General features: G+C 41.3%; 1 protein-coding gene across 2 annotated transcripts in view; it reads left to right on the plus strand.

The window, feature by feature from the left end:
• Positions 1–14,214, plus strand: part of SZT2 (SZT2 subunit of KICSTOR complex) — a 3,556,133-nt gene that overhangs the window by 632,872 nt on the left and 2,909,047 nt on the right. For both annotated transcript variants that reach the window (XM_044085412.1, XM_044085413.1), the window contains exons 20-21: positions 987–1,101; positions 1,235–1,348. In XM_044085412.1, the coding sequence (XP_043941347.1) occupies positions 987–1,101; positions 1,235–1,348 (229 nt within the window). The remainder of the gene's footprint in view (positions 1–986; positions 1,102–1,234; positions 1,349–14,214) is intronic.

A 14,214-nucleotide genomic window follows, 5' to 3' on the forward strand; every position in this document is an offset into this window, starting at 1 on the left:
TGGGGTTTAGTGTAGTGTTAGAAGTTGGGTTTTGGTGCTTTACTTTAGGGTTAGGAGTAGGGTTTGTTTAGTGTTTGCATGTGGTTTATTTATTTTGTTTGGGTAGGTCGTATGTAGCAGGTGGTGGGATTGGCCGACTATGACCATTCGATGTTTTAAATTTCGCAGTTTAGTGCATTCGGTGTATTCACGGTTCGATTAATACGTGCCGCTCTTTTGGCATTCGCTGTAATGGATTTTTGCGGAACTGATATAGACCCATATTACTCATAGATCTCGTGAACATGGCTCCCTCAGAGATAATCTGAAGTATTGAAAACATTTCTTTTATTAATTTATGTATTGCATTTGTCTTTTGAAATAGTCCAACTGGGCAGAAAGCTACCCCTTTTCAGCACAGGTCCGGAGAGAAATCTCCAGAAAAATTCCAACATTACATAAAGGACATAATAAACAGTAGTATACACGTAATCAACATCTATACAAAATTTAGAGAGAGTATCATTAATTAATAGCAGCATCATGTAGTGAACTAACTTTTCCTGTGAGAAAAGCACCAGGAAAAAAGGACGTTACATAAAGAACATAGTAAACAGAGGTATACTGTAAAAGTATAGAAGTATTTATGCGTGATAGAAATAATAATGGAAATTTTTTGTACTGTCAGTTCAAAAAACACATTCCACAAAATTTCAAACTTTTGAGGGTGTTCTACTTAATTTTCATTTTCATTTGGTGGTAGTTGCACTAAACAAAGGCATAATTTTGTTGTCTACAAAAGCTGGTATTAACATTTTTCCAAGTATACAGTAAAGAAAATTCAAGTGTTCATAAAACATCATTTAATTTTCAGGATGTGTCCCACATTTACTTTGGAAAATGCTTTTAGTTTTCAAATATTGGATAAAGAAACACATTTCAGTTTGCATATTGGTGTTTCTAAGAAGCAAACTTTTAATCATTGAACTGTTTTCTTGTGTTGGCAGATTTATCCCCGTGATCTGGCATGTATGACCACTATGTTAACCTTCGAGTATCTTTCCTATCTGTGTCAGAATAAGGACCACATATCTCCAATCTGTGGGACAAAAGGCAGTGAAGGTATGTCATTTCATACCACAGTTGATGACCTGTTGCTCTGCTTATTGTTTAACAATGTAATACCCAATGTCTTTAGTACTTTTTTGTATAGTAAAGCCATTTTTGTCCTTATCTTGACCTTTTTCTGAATTAGGAGTTACTATGGCACACAGTGAATACATTCATGAAATTCCATTCCAGTTCGATTTTATGAAACTGCTATCAAAATGTCAACAAACTGAAATCTTTTTTCTGGCTTTTAGTAAAGGTAAGCTGTGATAATCCACTTGACGTGTCCATATTTGTAATACAGGATTCTGAACTCTGTAGTTTACAGATATGTGTGGCTAGTTATATGATCAAATCAGTGCTAACTATGCAAGGTTGAATGGTTCCAGAATTGTAAGTCACCCTTGTATTCTGAGTATCAAATATCTGATCAGCTAATTAGTCTCTATTATTGTCTTCCTAATGAAGAAACAGCTTCTGTGTTTTCAAGGTGGCATTTTTTTATGAATAGCCTTTTGTGAACAACTTTTGATTTGCTCTTTAAGTAAATTGCCTAAATTCTTTTGGAGGCACTGCCTTTTGTAGTAGCTTTGAGGTACATTTTTCTCTGTTTTTATTTTTTCCCTAATATTTCAACTTTTCTCGGCAGAGGTAAGCAAACTGTGTGACACCCAGTTAAACTGAAACATAATAAGTGAACAAATATCCATTTAGTCTCCATTGCCAATGTATATCAGGGTGTTTCAAAAAAATTGTTTTTCTCTGATCATTTTGCATAGGTTTCTGAAATGTGAGGTTTGGTGAGTTGTGTATGTATGCAAAAAATTAGAATTGTCTGACTTCATTAAGTGACAGCTCACAGCATGTAAAAAAATCACAATGTTTATAGTACTGCTAATTACATTCCAGTGTTGTATTTATCTATCTCCAGTCAGTTTTTCTTGAGCTTCCATAACCTCCTGCAACCTACTTTACTTATTTAAAGCCTGGTGCACTATTTAATTCTATTTCATTGTTCAAAATTCTGTGCTGTTTCCTGTTTACACTGTGCAGAGTGAAACATTGCATTTAATTACTTTTTGATTAATTATCAATTCATATAGTTTCTGCACGTGTGGCTGGAGTATTAATGTTAACTGATAGAGCCCAGTCCCCCTAATGGTGAACCATGAGCTCAGTGAGAAAGTCAACCAGAGCTTCTACTGATGTCTGGCTTGTTGGCCAGCAGTTACTTCCCCTTAATATCTCAAATTGCTCAAATCAGCTTCTAGCCAACAGTCACATTTTACTTAGACTGTTATATGATCTTAAAACCAACAAGTTAACTCTTTCAGCGAGTTGTTCAAATGGTGTTGATGACGTTCTGCAGTTATGGCAGTTAGCTAACATACCTAAAACACAGAAGCCGAACGCAGTGGCAAAACTCAAAAGTCTCTATGAGAAGCATTCTAGAATCAGGAAGAATAAGAAGCACCAGTCAGATACACAGTCTCAGCAACTGCGGTGGTGGTGCTGCCATAGCGTTGCCGCCTCACAGTAAGAAGCTGTCCGGTTCGATTCTCAGTTACAGCGTCTTCTGCGTGGAGACATGCATGAATGGGCATACTTTTGTTGAAGGTTGTGCGTCAGAGCTGGCAACTCAGTACGTAAAAATCTACTGCCAATTATTAGTGGACTGGAGTTCCGCTGTGGCAACCCCTAACTGGGAAAAGCCAAAAGAGACAACAACAGCAACAAGTTAGATACACAGTCTCATTTAGAAACAGATTTTAGTAATGCACTTTTAAGCTTTTTGATGTAGGGCATGCTGATGCAGAATTATATATAAAAGCTTAAGAAGACTTGGATTTTCTCCAAGAATGTACAGACAGAAAAATGATAATTGGTGGAGAGGACATTGAATTCAAAAAACAAATGGACAGAAAGGAAAAACGACTACAGGAAGAAATGAAACGCAAAGATAAAGAACAGCTGAAAGAAACAGAGAAGCTGGAGAGCTGACAGAGGCAGAAGACAGTAGTGAACATGAAAATGACGCAGCAGCAAACATGTCACAATACCACCAGAATTTAGAAACTGATAGGCAGCCTGTCAAAGAAATGAGCACAGTAGATACAGGATCGCCTGAATCGGTATCCAAAAAATGACAACTGGTGGATGATCCTCTGTTTTTGTTGCCAGCTTGGACCGCACAAGAATAACTTCTCGTCAAGCGATGTACATTGTTGCACCAGCACTGCAAGCGGCTGGCGTTGACGTAAATGATCTGGTCATGTCCACAAGTTCAGTACACAGAGCAAGGCAAGCTGCACGACAATCCATTGCTGAGAAAGTAAAGAAGCAGTTTCAACCATCAACACCCCTTGTAGCACATTTTGATGGGGAAGCTGTTACCTCAAGGTGATGGAGAATTTGCTGATTACATGCCAATTGTTGTTACAGGTAGAAATACTGAAAAACTGCTGGACATACCCCAACTTCCATGAAGCACTGGTGAGCTGATGGGATAAGCAGTGGTACAGACATTGCATAGCTGGCCAGGCATTCCAGAATGGCTAGCTGTTTTGTGCTTTGATGCTACCAGTGCCAATACTGGTGTCTACACAGGTGCCATCACAGTGATTCAGCGAGCATTTGAGAAATGACTCTTGTTTTTACCATGCAGACATCACATTTTAGAAATTATTTCTACGGCAGTGTTTGACATGTTCTTCCTATCTTCAGGACCACAAATAGCAGTTTTTAGAAGATTTAAAGAATACTGGAAACTTTTCGACTTGAATGCATACGCACCACTGGTTAAGGAAACTGGAGGTAATGGATGCCTGCTAGATTGTGAGAAATACTGGCTAGCTGAGAAGCAAAGTGAGGTTGTTGCACTACTGTGAGACAAGCTGATGTGTGAAACAGCCTCATGATGACTACCTTGAATTTCTCAAGCTGTCACTGCTCGTCCTCAATGACAAACCACAAGGTGAAGCATTTGCTTTCAGTCCACTTGGTGCATACCATCATGCCAGGTGGATGGCAAAGGCATATACTGCCTTAAAATTTACTCCTTCTGGGAGCAGTTTAGTTTAACTGCACATGAAATTCAGGCTTTTCACAGAATCTGCCTCTTCACAGTGACAATGTATGTTAAGGCATGGTTTTCAGCTACTGACACTTGCAGTGCTCCACTCAATGATCTTTGCCTGTTGCAGACACTGGAGTCATTTACAGCCATAGACAACCAGATGGCTCAAGTTGTTTTGCAAAAACTCAAGGGACACCTTTGGTATCTGAGTGAAGATCTCATAGTACTGTCCTAGTTTTCACATCGAGTGTGGAATGAAGAGAAACACATCTTTCCTAACAGCTGATCCTGCAGCAGGGCATGTCATGCCTGACTTTATCATTGCGAAACAAACTGTTACAGCTTTGCGAGTTGTTAATGACTGTGCCGACTTCTGTCAAGTGCCGACTCGCAACGAGGAACAGCGAAAGCTGGTATATGAGATTGTTGAACAACATCGACAGAAAATCACAGAACCACTAAAAAGACACCATAGTACTATAAATGAACTGATGTAAACTTGAGCTTGCTACCTATAAATGTTGTTAATTTTTACTAGGCTTATTTTTTCCTAAACGTTTGTGTTGCTCAGAATTGCAAATTGACAATTTAGATGCAGCATGAAACTAATATTTGCCATTTGCGTACTGATTTGTGAATATATTTCATTTCTATTGGCGCAATTTGGGAAAAAAAAAGTAAAAATCTCAGAATTAAAGTGCACTGAGCTGTCACTTAACTTAGAGTTTAAGGCTTTAAATTTTACATGATTCTTTGTCTTACCAATCCTCATAAAATCAGGGGTATGCGAACAGAAAATAAAAAAAATGTTTTTTGCTTATATACATGAAACACTCTAATACCAGTTTTTATTAAATGTAATTGAGCAACTTGTTTCTTGCTTTGTCAGAAAGAAAAGTATTTTCAACTGGTTTTCCAGTTTTTTTTCTCTTTTATAACCTGAAAACTGCTGCTAAAACCCTATTTGGTGTGCAGTTTATGCAAGCAGACTGATAAAACCTTTTTATGTTTTATGCTCAGTGTGTCAGTGTTGTGTGGTAAAACTAGGATCTGTATTAATATTTTAAGGCCAGACTGGATAGGTCAGTGTAGGCTCATGGAAACCCTTTTTTTCTCATTTGTCTGCACTGATCAACATACAGATACAGCACAGAGCTCTTCCACTTAACCAGATTATGCTGTGGTTGCCTAAGCCTTCCAGGCTAAAGACTAAGAAACCTCTGACATTAATGTACACAGCAGCACACCCATCTTCGCCCTTCACACCGACACCTAAGACACCTCTAAGAGTCACAGGGGTGCAAACTCCAAGTCTTTATTGGCCCACTGATAATTCATCAAACCGTGGTAATGTTTTAGTAGTAGGTGACTCTGTTGTAAGGCATAGTGACACTGTGCTCACCAGGCTGGATAAGAGTGACAGCTGTCTTTCTGGAGCCAGGATCTGGGATGTAACAAGAGCTCTTAGATTCCCCCATCCTGACAAATATCCTGATAGTGGTCCATTTGGGAGTGAACAACCTTAGAAACTGTACCCAGAGAGACATGCAGAAGAATATGACTGAGCTTGCTGTGCATGTGTCTGAATCAGGAAAAGCACTTGCCATCACCCAGAATGATGCTGAGATTCAAAGACAAGATAATTGGCTTTAATAATTGGCAATGTAGTTTATGTCCTTCTAGGAGATCCAGCACGTGTCAGCTTGGGATCAGATGGCTGACAGGTCTTCCTGCTTTGCCAGGGATGACCTTCACTTCTCTTTATCAAAGCTTTCACATTTTGGCTAAAGCCTTTGCTGTCCCCATTGAGCCTTTTTTAGGCCCAGTCCATCTGATGGACATTCCATTCTACTGAATTCTAATTTGGAATACATTAATGTGGCTGTACTCAATGCCAGGAGTCTTAACCAAAAAAAAAAAAAAAAGTCTGAACTTGAAGCTTTCCTGTAACTTGAACATATTCATATATGTATAGTAACAGAAACATGGTTTCAGAGCAATAAAAACACTCCTCTGTTCCTGGGTATAATGCCTATAACATGTTCAGATCTATTGGCAATTGTGGGGGAGTATTATTATTTGTCGAGGATATCATCACCTCACAGCAGATTCCACGGGCCACCACATGTGAACTCCTAGAAGTCCAAATCACCCTAAACAAGACTATCACTTCTAAACTAGCTGTAGAATGTCCCCTGCTGAGTCCAATAGCTATTTGTAACACAATAGCTGAAATTCCCATTAAACCCAAGACCTTTCTACTGGAAGACTTCAACTATCCATCAATAAACTGGCTGATGTACACTGCCTACGGTCAACATGCCCAGCACTTCTTTAACATTATAAATGCTAACTGTTTCTCAAATGGTTAGCCTTCCTACTAACAGCACCAGTATCCTAGATCTTGTCCTCACAAATATGGCCACTTCTTGCACAGCTCCATATTTTCATCATATTTAGTTAAATCAGACTGTAATTTAGTGATATTTTCCTTTAAAACTGGTAGTACTTCCCCTGTCTGTGTTTTAGGACTTCTCAAAAGTAAACCTTTAGTTTCTTGGTGACTTAAATAAGTTCTGCTTAGGTTCATAGGTAGGTACTAGGCTATCTGCCCGAAGGCATTTATAAGCCTAGCCAGAATGTGTTGGCTTTCGCCGCCCCCTTAGATTAGTTCCCAGTGCCTCTGCCCAGCAGAGCTACTGAAGTGATCCCCCCTCCTCTGAAGAATCCTATTGCTAAAGCTGCGACTTATGCCTTTGATTTCTACTCCCACTTAAGTAGTTATATTAATAAGGCTGTTCGTAGCTACAACAAATGTAATGAGAAGTTTAAAAGCAAACTACTGTGGTGGAATACCCTTATAAATGTATTGCATAATAAAAGAAATAAACTGCTTAATGCTTATAAGAGGTCTCATTCTCTACCTACCTTAAGAGCACACTTAAGCAAACTAACAAAGAAGAAGGTCGAAGTTGAGTATGAACTTAAAATAGCCACTAAAACCAACAATAACTGCAAATCTTTCTTTAACTGTGTCAGGAAGTTAAGAACTAACATCCAACAGTGTTCAGAGCTGGTCCACAGTAACATTACACATTCTGACCCAAAAGAAATAGCAGATATCCTAGCTAACAAATTTAGTCCAAATTTTACTCCACCTACAGTTATAGCTAACCCACAGGTTTCACAATCCCAGTCACTCCTTTAATTACTAAGGAACAAGTTCTCTCAGCCCTTTCAAAAATTAAGAATGCCTTATCCATGGAGCCTGACAGCATACCAGGTTGCCTGATTATCAGTGCCAAGTATGGCCTTTCTGAACCTCTACTTAAACTCTGTAATCTAAGCATCTCCACTGGTTACATTCCCGAAGTCTAGAAACCGTTATTGTAATGCTATTACAAAATTGTAGCCCAACCAGCGACCCTGGTAACTGTAGACCCATTAGTCTCACTGGCCTCATATGTAAAACTATGGAGTTTATCATCTCAGACTTCATTAGTCTGGACATTGAAAATCTCAACCCTGAACCGTCATCAAATTGGCTTTATCAAAAGTAGGTCCTGCCTGTTTAACCTCATTAATTTTTTTCAAAAAGTAGCTGAAGCAGTGGATAGTGGTTATGCAGTGCATACAGCTTATCTAGACCTGTCCATGGCCTTTGATACAATTCCCCACGCAAGCATTATTGATAGACTTGTAAATCTGAATATAAATCCTTATATTGTGCTATGGATAGCTAACTGGTTATTTGGCAGAACCCATATGGTTAGAGTAGCAGGAACACTTCTGAAAATGACCAGCGGTGTACCACAGGCCTCAGTTTAGTGCCCTGTCAAATTTGGCATATATTTTTCTGACCTTTAGGCCTGCACTTCTGGCCTGTGGTTAACTAAGTTTGCAGAGGGCCATAAACTAGGTATTATTTGATCTTCAACTGATTCACAACTGCTCCAACATGGATTAGACCATGTTAGCAGTTGGTGTAAGGACAGTGGTCTCAAATTAAATGTAAACAAAAATATAGCATAGTTAATTTTGGTAAACAAAACAGATGTTCTTCATGTTTCATTGTTGCAGTTATCACCTGTGGGTTATCCCTGCTGTGGTAGCCCTCAGCCAGCCCTAATACCAGAGTCACTGTTTTTCTGCGTCAGCTGCTGTTGCTTGTAGACTGATGTCAGGTCGTCAGTACTATAAAGCAAGACAGCTGATGCCATTACATCAGTCTTTCTTGCCGTGGAGCCCATAGCAGAAGCAGTTCGCAAGTGTGCCGGTCGGTCGCTACCAGAGCTCAGATCACAGCTGAAAACGTCTAAAGCTAAGTGCCCCATTAGGGATCTTTTTTTCTTGCACTAACCGATGTCTGAAAAAGTAAACAATTTTCTCAGCTGTAGAAAGCAGATCACACACCGAGGCTTCCTTTCATACTATGTCTATTGTTATATAAAAAAGTGCACTTTATTCATCTGCTTTTACTGTATTTGTGTTTCTTCCTACTTTATTGCATTTATTACTGCTTGTTAGTAGCCTGATTAAATTGTAACTGTTATTCTAAGCTTCTGGTTGAATCACTTGGGCTTCGGACCAGTTGTTTTACATTAAGAAGGTTTGTGGTCTGCATTGTTGAGGCAGGACAGATAGCTTACATCCTTCTAAGTTGGGAGTTGCTGATTGAAGGCTTAGTGTCTGTTATTCTAAAATTGTATTAGTTCTGGTTTAAGCACTTGGGCTTTGGGACATTTATTTTACATTAAGAAGGTGTGGTCTGCACTCTTGTGGGAGGAGAGGGTAGATTCTGCCCTTCTGAGCTGGGAGTTTCTGGTTAAAGGCTTATTGTGCCTGCTTATTTGAACTGTTTATTTCTGAAATTGGTATGCCTTGTTTGCTGTAGCGTAGACTAAATTCAGACCTGCTGCATCTAGCTTTGTTTGTATAACTTGAGCAGTAATCCAGACCATCTTTTTTTGAAGAAGGTTCCCCTGCACCCTAGTGGCAGGAGTGTGCAGTTAGAAGTTGTCTGATCGAAGACTGCTGGAACGGGGCTCAGTTTTTAGCTTTTTATTGGTTAATTGCTTTAAATCAGTTTGCTCATTTGCTACTATAAAAAAAAATATACACTTTATGCATCGCCGCTTAGCTAGGGTTAAAGTCTTCCCGGCACCATAAAGTCTGCTGTTCAATTTTTCCCTTAGAACTAGCCAGTTTTTTTGTTTTAGCACTCAAATCTGTTTCTTTGAGCTCAGCACTTGTTCAGAACCCATTGTAAGTACTAAATAAGCTACAAATTACTACAGCACTCAACTTTCCTCACTTGTCTAGAGGAAAACAGTTTTTAGTACTTAATAAATAAGCACCTATCCAGACATGTCTAAGGGTCAGCTCCCTGTCTTTTCTCCTGTCTACCTGATGAAGCTGGGCATCTTGGGGCAATGCAGCAATTGCCTCATGTACACAGACAACCCTCTCCTCCTACCATCCAACACTACAGCCTGTGAGAGATGCACTTATATAGCCAAACTGGAAGCAAAGCTCTCTTCACCCAAGACTGGACTAGACAGCCAAGAGGAGAAGGTAAACACTTACACCACACCACACTGATCACATAGTCCCTCAAAATCTACACCACCAAAACACACACATAGCAACACAAAATACACACCTACATTTGTGGAGGCTCTCAGTAAAAATCTGCTCAAGCAACAGAGACCTCCAAAGCAGAAACCCAAGCAACCTCCACCCCCCAACACAACCCAAATGACACATAGCCAACAAACTCAGTGTGCCACTCAACCACAGCCCATAAGGCATAACAACATACCCAACACTCTAGTCATAGGTGATTCTATAGTCAGGCACACTGATGTTCCACTCACCAGGCTAAACAAGGAGAAAGTTACTGTCAGCTGCCTGTCGGGTGCCAGGATCCACCACATAATGCACGCACTCAGTTCACTGCACAACAAGTACAAATATGACTTTGTCATTGTCCGTGTTGATGTGAATGACCTGAGATGTGCCTCCCTGGACTACATGAAAAGAGACATTGAGGAGCTTTCCTTTCTTGTAGCCCAGGCAGGTATGACCCTAGCCCTGAGTAGCATCCTGCCATCACTCAGAATGATACCACAGTACAAGGACAAAATGATTGACTTCAATAATTGGCTAAGCTTCTGGTGTCATTCTAAGGGGATCCAGTATCTGTCTGCCTGTGATGACATGATCGACAGACCACGATGCTTTGCCAGAGATGGCCTGCACCTGTCGCTGTTGGGATTCCGGATACTGGTTAAGGCTCTTGCCACCCCTATAGTGCCTTTTTTAGGCAAGGTTCAAATGACAAATTCACCACCGTAACAGGTACAAGCAAGCAAAATCTGAGGGTAATGCTACTCAGTGCTAGAAGTCTAAACCTTAAAATGCATTCACTCAAGGCACTGCTTAAAATGGAGACCATTGACATCTGTGCAGTGACAGAGACCTGGTTCAAGGCTCCAGAGAGCACCCCTGCATTACCAGGCTATAATTCATACCACACCTTCCGGTCACCTAACCTGGACCGAAACAATAAAGGCGGAGGTGTGTCCATATTCATTAAGGATATCCACACCTCCAGGCTAGTTACTCAGCATAATGGATCCGAGATTATCCAAGTGCAACTAACTCTGGGCAAGACCGCAGTTCAAATTGTAACTTGCTACAGATCCCCCACCATGCCCCAGGATTCCCACTCCTCATTTCTTGATGCACTGGAAAATATTAGGGTACAACCCAACACCCTAATAATGGGCGATTTCAACTACCCCACCATTAACTGGGAAAACTACTCATGTACCAACTCTTTTGCTCAACATTTTCTGGAATTCATAAATTCCAACACTTTGGATCAACTTATCCACTCCCCCACCAGGGGCAGCAGTATCCTAGACCTGGTCATTGCCAACATGGGCGACCGGTGTTCCACACCAGAGGTCAGTTCCTCGTTGGTCAGATCCGACCACAGGCTAATCACCCTAGACATCCACATCCCGCCCCCACCCCCATTAGGGAAACCACCGTAAAAAATTTCTCCAAAGCCAACTTCACACTTCTTAAGACAGAAGTGTCAAACTTCACATCACCCATGCAGATGGACAATAGAGGTACAACTGCTGAATCCTACACAAATGCACTGTATAAGCACTTACACAAGTGCATGGATCGTGCTATCCCTAACAGAACCAAGATGCTGTCCTCCAAAAAAAGGATGCCAATCTGGTGGTCCCCTGCTATAAACAAACTCTACAACAGAAGAAAGAAACTGTTGCAAAAAAGAGTGAAGTCCCATAATTGGAGGAACTCCCTAGTCAGCCTCAGTAAGAAGCTGAGATCCCTCATAAAATCCTCCAAAGCTAGTTATGAAAATAAAATAGCCACTGATTCTAAAGACGACCACAAACCATTCTGTAGTTATGTTAGGAATCTCAGTGGCAACACTCAGATCTGCTCTGAGTTACAGCACAATGGCACTAAATGTACAGAACTAACTTGATATTGCCAACATCCTGTCAAATAGGTTCATTGCTAACTTTACCCCCTAAAGGGCCCAAATGTATACTGGAAGAATGCAAAGTTCCTGTAATCACGGCTGCACAGGTAAAAACCACACTCTCCAAAGCCAAGAACACAGCATCCATGGGACCTGACAAAATCCCAGGCTGCATTCTACACGAACTGCATGAATGAATTGGTACCCCATCTAAGCACCACATTCAATCATAGTCTCACCTCAGGCTTTGTGCCCACTGAATGGCGCACAGTGACAGTTATCCCACTCCACAGTAGGGGAGCCACCACGGACCCTGGGAACTACCGCCTCATTAGCCTAACGAGCCTGGTCTGCAAGGCCATGGAACGTATCATCATGGAACTTGTAAACAAAGGCATTGGTAATCTCCAAACTCTGGACCCCACCCAGTTCGGGTTTGTAAAAGGCAGATCATGTCTCCTAAACCTGATAGACTTCTTTGAAGCAGTCACCAAAGCCGTAGACAAGGGTAAGGTGGTTCACACAGCCTATCTAGATCTCGCCAAGGCTTTTGACACCATCTCCCACTCTGTAGTTATAGATAAACTCACTAAACTAGGTATAAATCCCTATGTCACAAGATGGGTTGCCAGCTGGTTCACTGACAGAACCCACACTGTGAAAGTAGCAGACTCCAAATCCAACTTCAGACCAGTGACAAGTGGAGTACCACAGGGTTCAGTCCTGGGTCCTCTCCTGTTTAGTATCTACTTTTCTGAAGTACAGGCTAACACCAAAGGTCTTTGGCTAACGAAGTTCACAGATGACTGCAAACTATGAGCCATAATCGCAACTCCTAATGATGTGGACATCCTAAAAAAGGGCCTCACTGAGACAGATGCCTGGTGTCAAAACCATGCCTCAACGTCAATGCCAAAAAGTGCATTGTCATCCCCTTTGGTAAAAACTCTGTAACCATGAGCTACCACATAGGTGGTAGTCTACTTAACACCGAAAGTGTGATGAGACCTTGGGACCAGGTGGACAGTAGTCTCTCCTTTGATAATCACATCGCCACAGTAGTCAGGAAAGCCTTCTATGTGGCACACCTCATCACAAAAGGTTTCTCATCCATGAAAAAAAGGTAATTGTTTCCCTGTACTCGTCACTCATTAGACCCATTATAGAATACAACGCCCCTTTTGGTATGTACCTCACAAGGCATCTACAACAACTGAAAAGGCCGCAGAAGTACTTCACAAAGAGGATTACCAGCCTCAAACAGATGCCCTACGCAGACCGCCGCAAAAAACTCCAGCTTTACTCCATCGCATATCGCCTACTCAGAGGCGATCTGTGCCTAACATACAAAGCTATGTCAAAGCCAGAGCTGTTGGACATGCTCTACTTAAAGAAATCCCAATTCCTCCGAACTACATGCTGTAGGGAATTAAACTTTGTCACCACAATAAACAGAACTTGCTGGAGGGATAGATTCCTGTCCCAGATACTTTCCATTACTCTGGAACAAACGACCTATTTATATCAAACAAAGCTCCTCATTAGCACTCTTCAAGAAAAATCTTGATGATTGGATGGGAAATAGGAAATTCACCCTGGTATCATCTCTGTGGCTTTGCTTGACAGGGGCACAGGAAAATAATTTTCTTGGGTTGCGAAAGCCAAGGTACCTTTTTGGTTAGGCTTATGTTGGTCCTAGGGTCAATAGCCTATTACCTACCAATTAACTTGTTTATGCCCAGACCATGATGTCGCCTGTTGCCGGATCTGTGCCCTCTTTAACGCAAGAACCATTCATCGTAGAGCTCTTTTTGTAGACTGGTATTTTCATCCTCCGTCTTCACAAATGGCATCTGTCAGCCAACAATCTGTAGACCTTCCAGAAAAATGTAGGGATAAAGGTAGAGACAGACCACACAAGGTTAAGCCTTCTGACGACTCTGCCGCTAAACATGTCGTCAGTTCTTTGGAATTCTGTGAGGTGCTTTCACAACCTCCCTGATGCCCGATACAATATCTACACAGGCCTCCACTGAGACCCTTTTGGAGTCAGGTATGCCGTAGAAATCGTCTTAGTCTTCTGAGCCTTTGGTTGTCTCTGCCTTGGTTCGATATGGAGCCATGACGCAGGCACCGGCTTCTGAGGAGGCCTTTTGCACTACCAGTTCTAGACAGAAACTGACGTCTTCTCACCCGACTACTGTTTGTCACAGACAAATGGATACTCTTAGGCCTAGAAGTCATGCCACACCTAGAAAATCTACCTCTAGCCACCATCTTACTCCTGCTCCACCACCCCAGGCCCAAATGCTTAAGATGGTGGAGGATCTTATTTCCCTTATCAGGGGCAGTCAGGCCACAACTTCTAAAAGGAAAAGGCACCCTTCTCTTGAACTAATGACAGAGCAGAGGAATCTGATTATTCAAATTTTGAAGAGGAACAACAACCTCTGACTGCTTATGAGGATTCAGATGCAGAGGGATCCATTCCTTCTGCCTCCCCACCGGAAGACCTTTCCTT

This window comes from Protopterus annectens, chromosome 10.part0 (assembly GCF_019279795.1).
Source record: "Protopterus annectens isolate FY-2018-M chromosome 10.part0, PAN1.0, whole genome shotgun sequence".
NCBI lineage: Eukaryota > Metazoa > Chordata > Ceratodontiformes > Protopteridae > Protopterus > Protopterus annectens.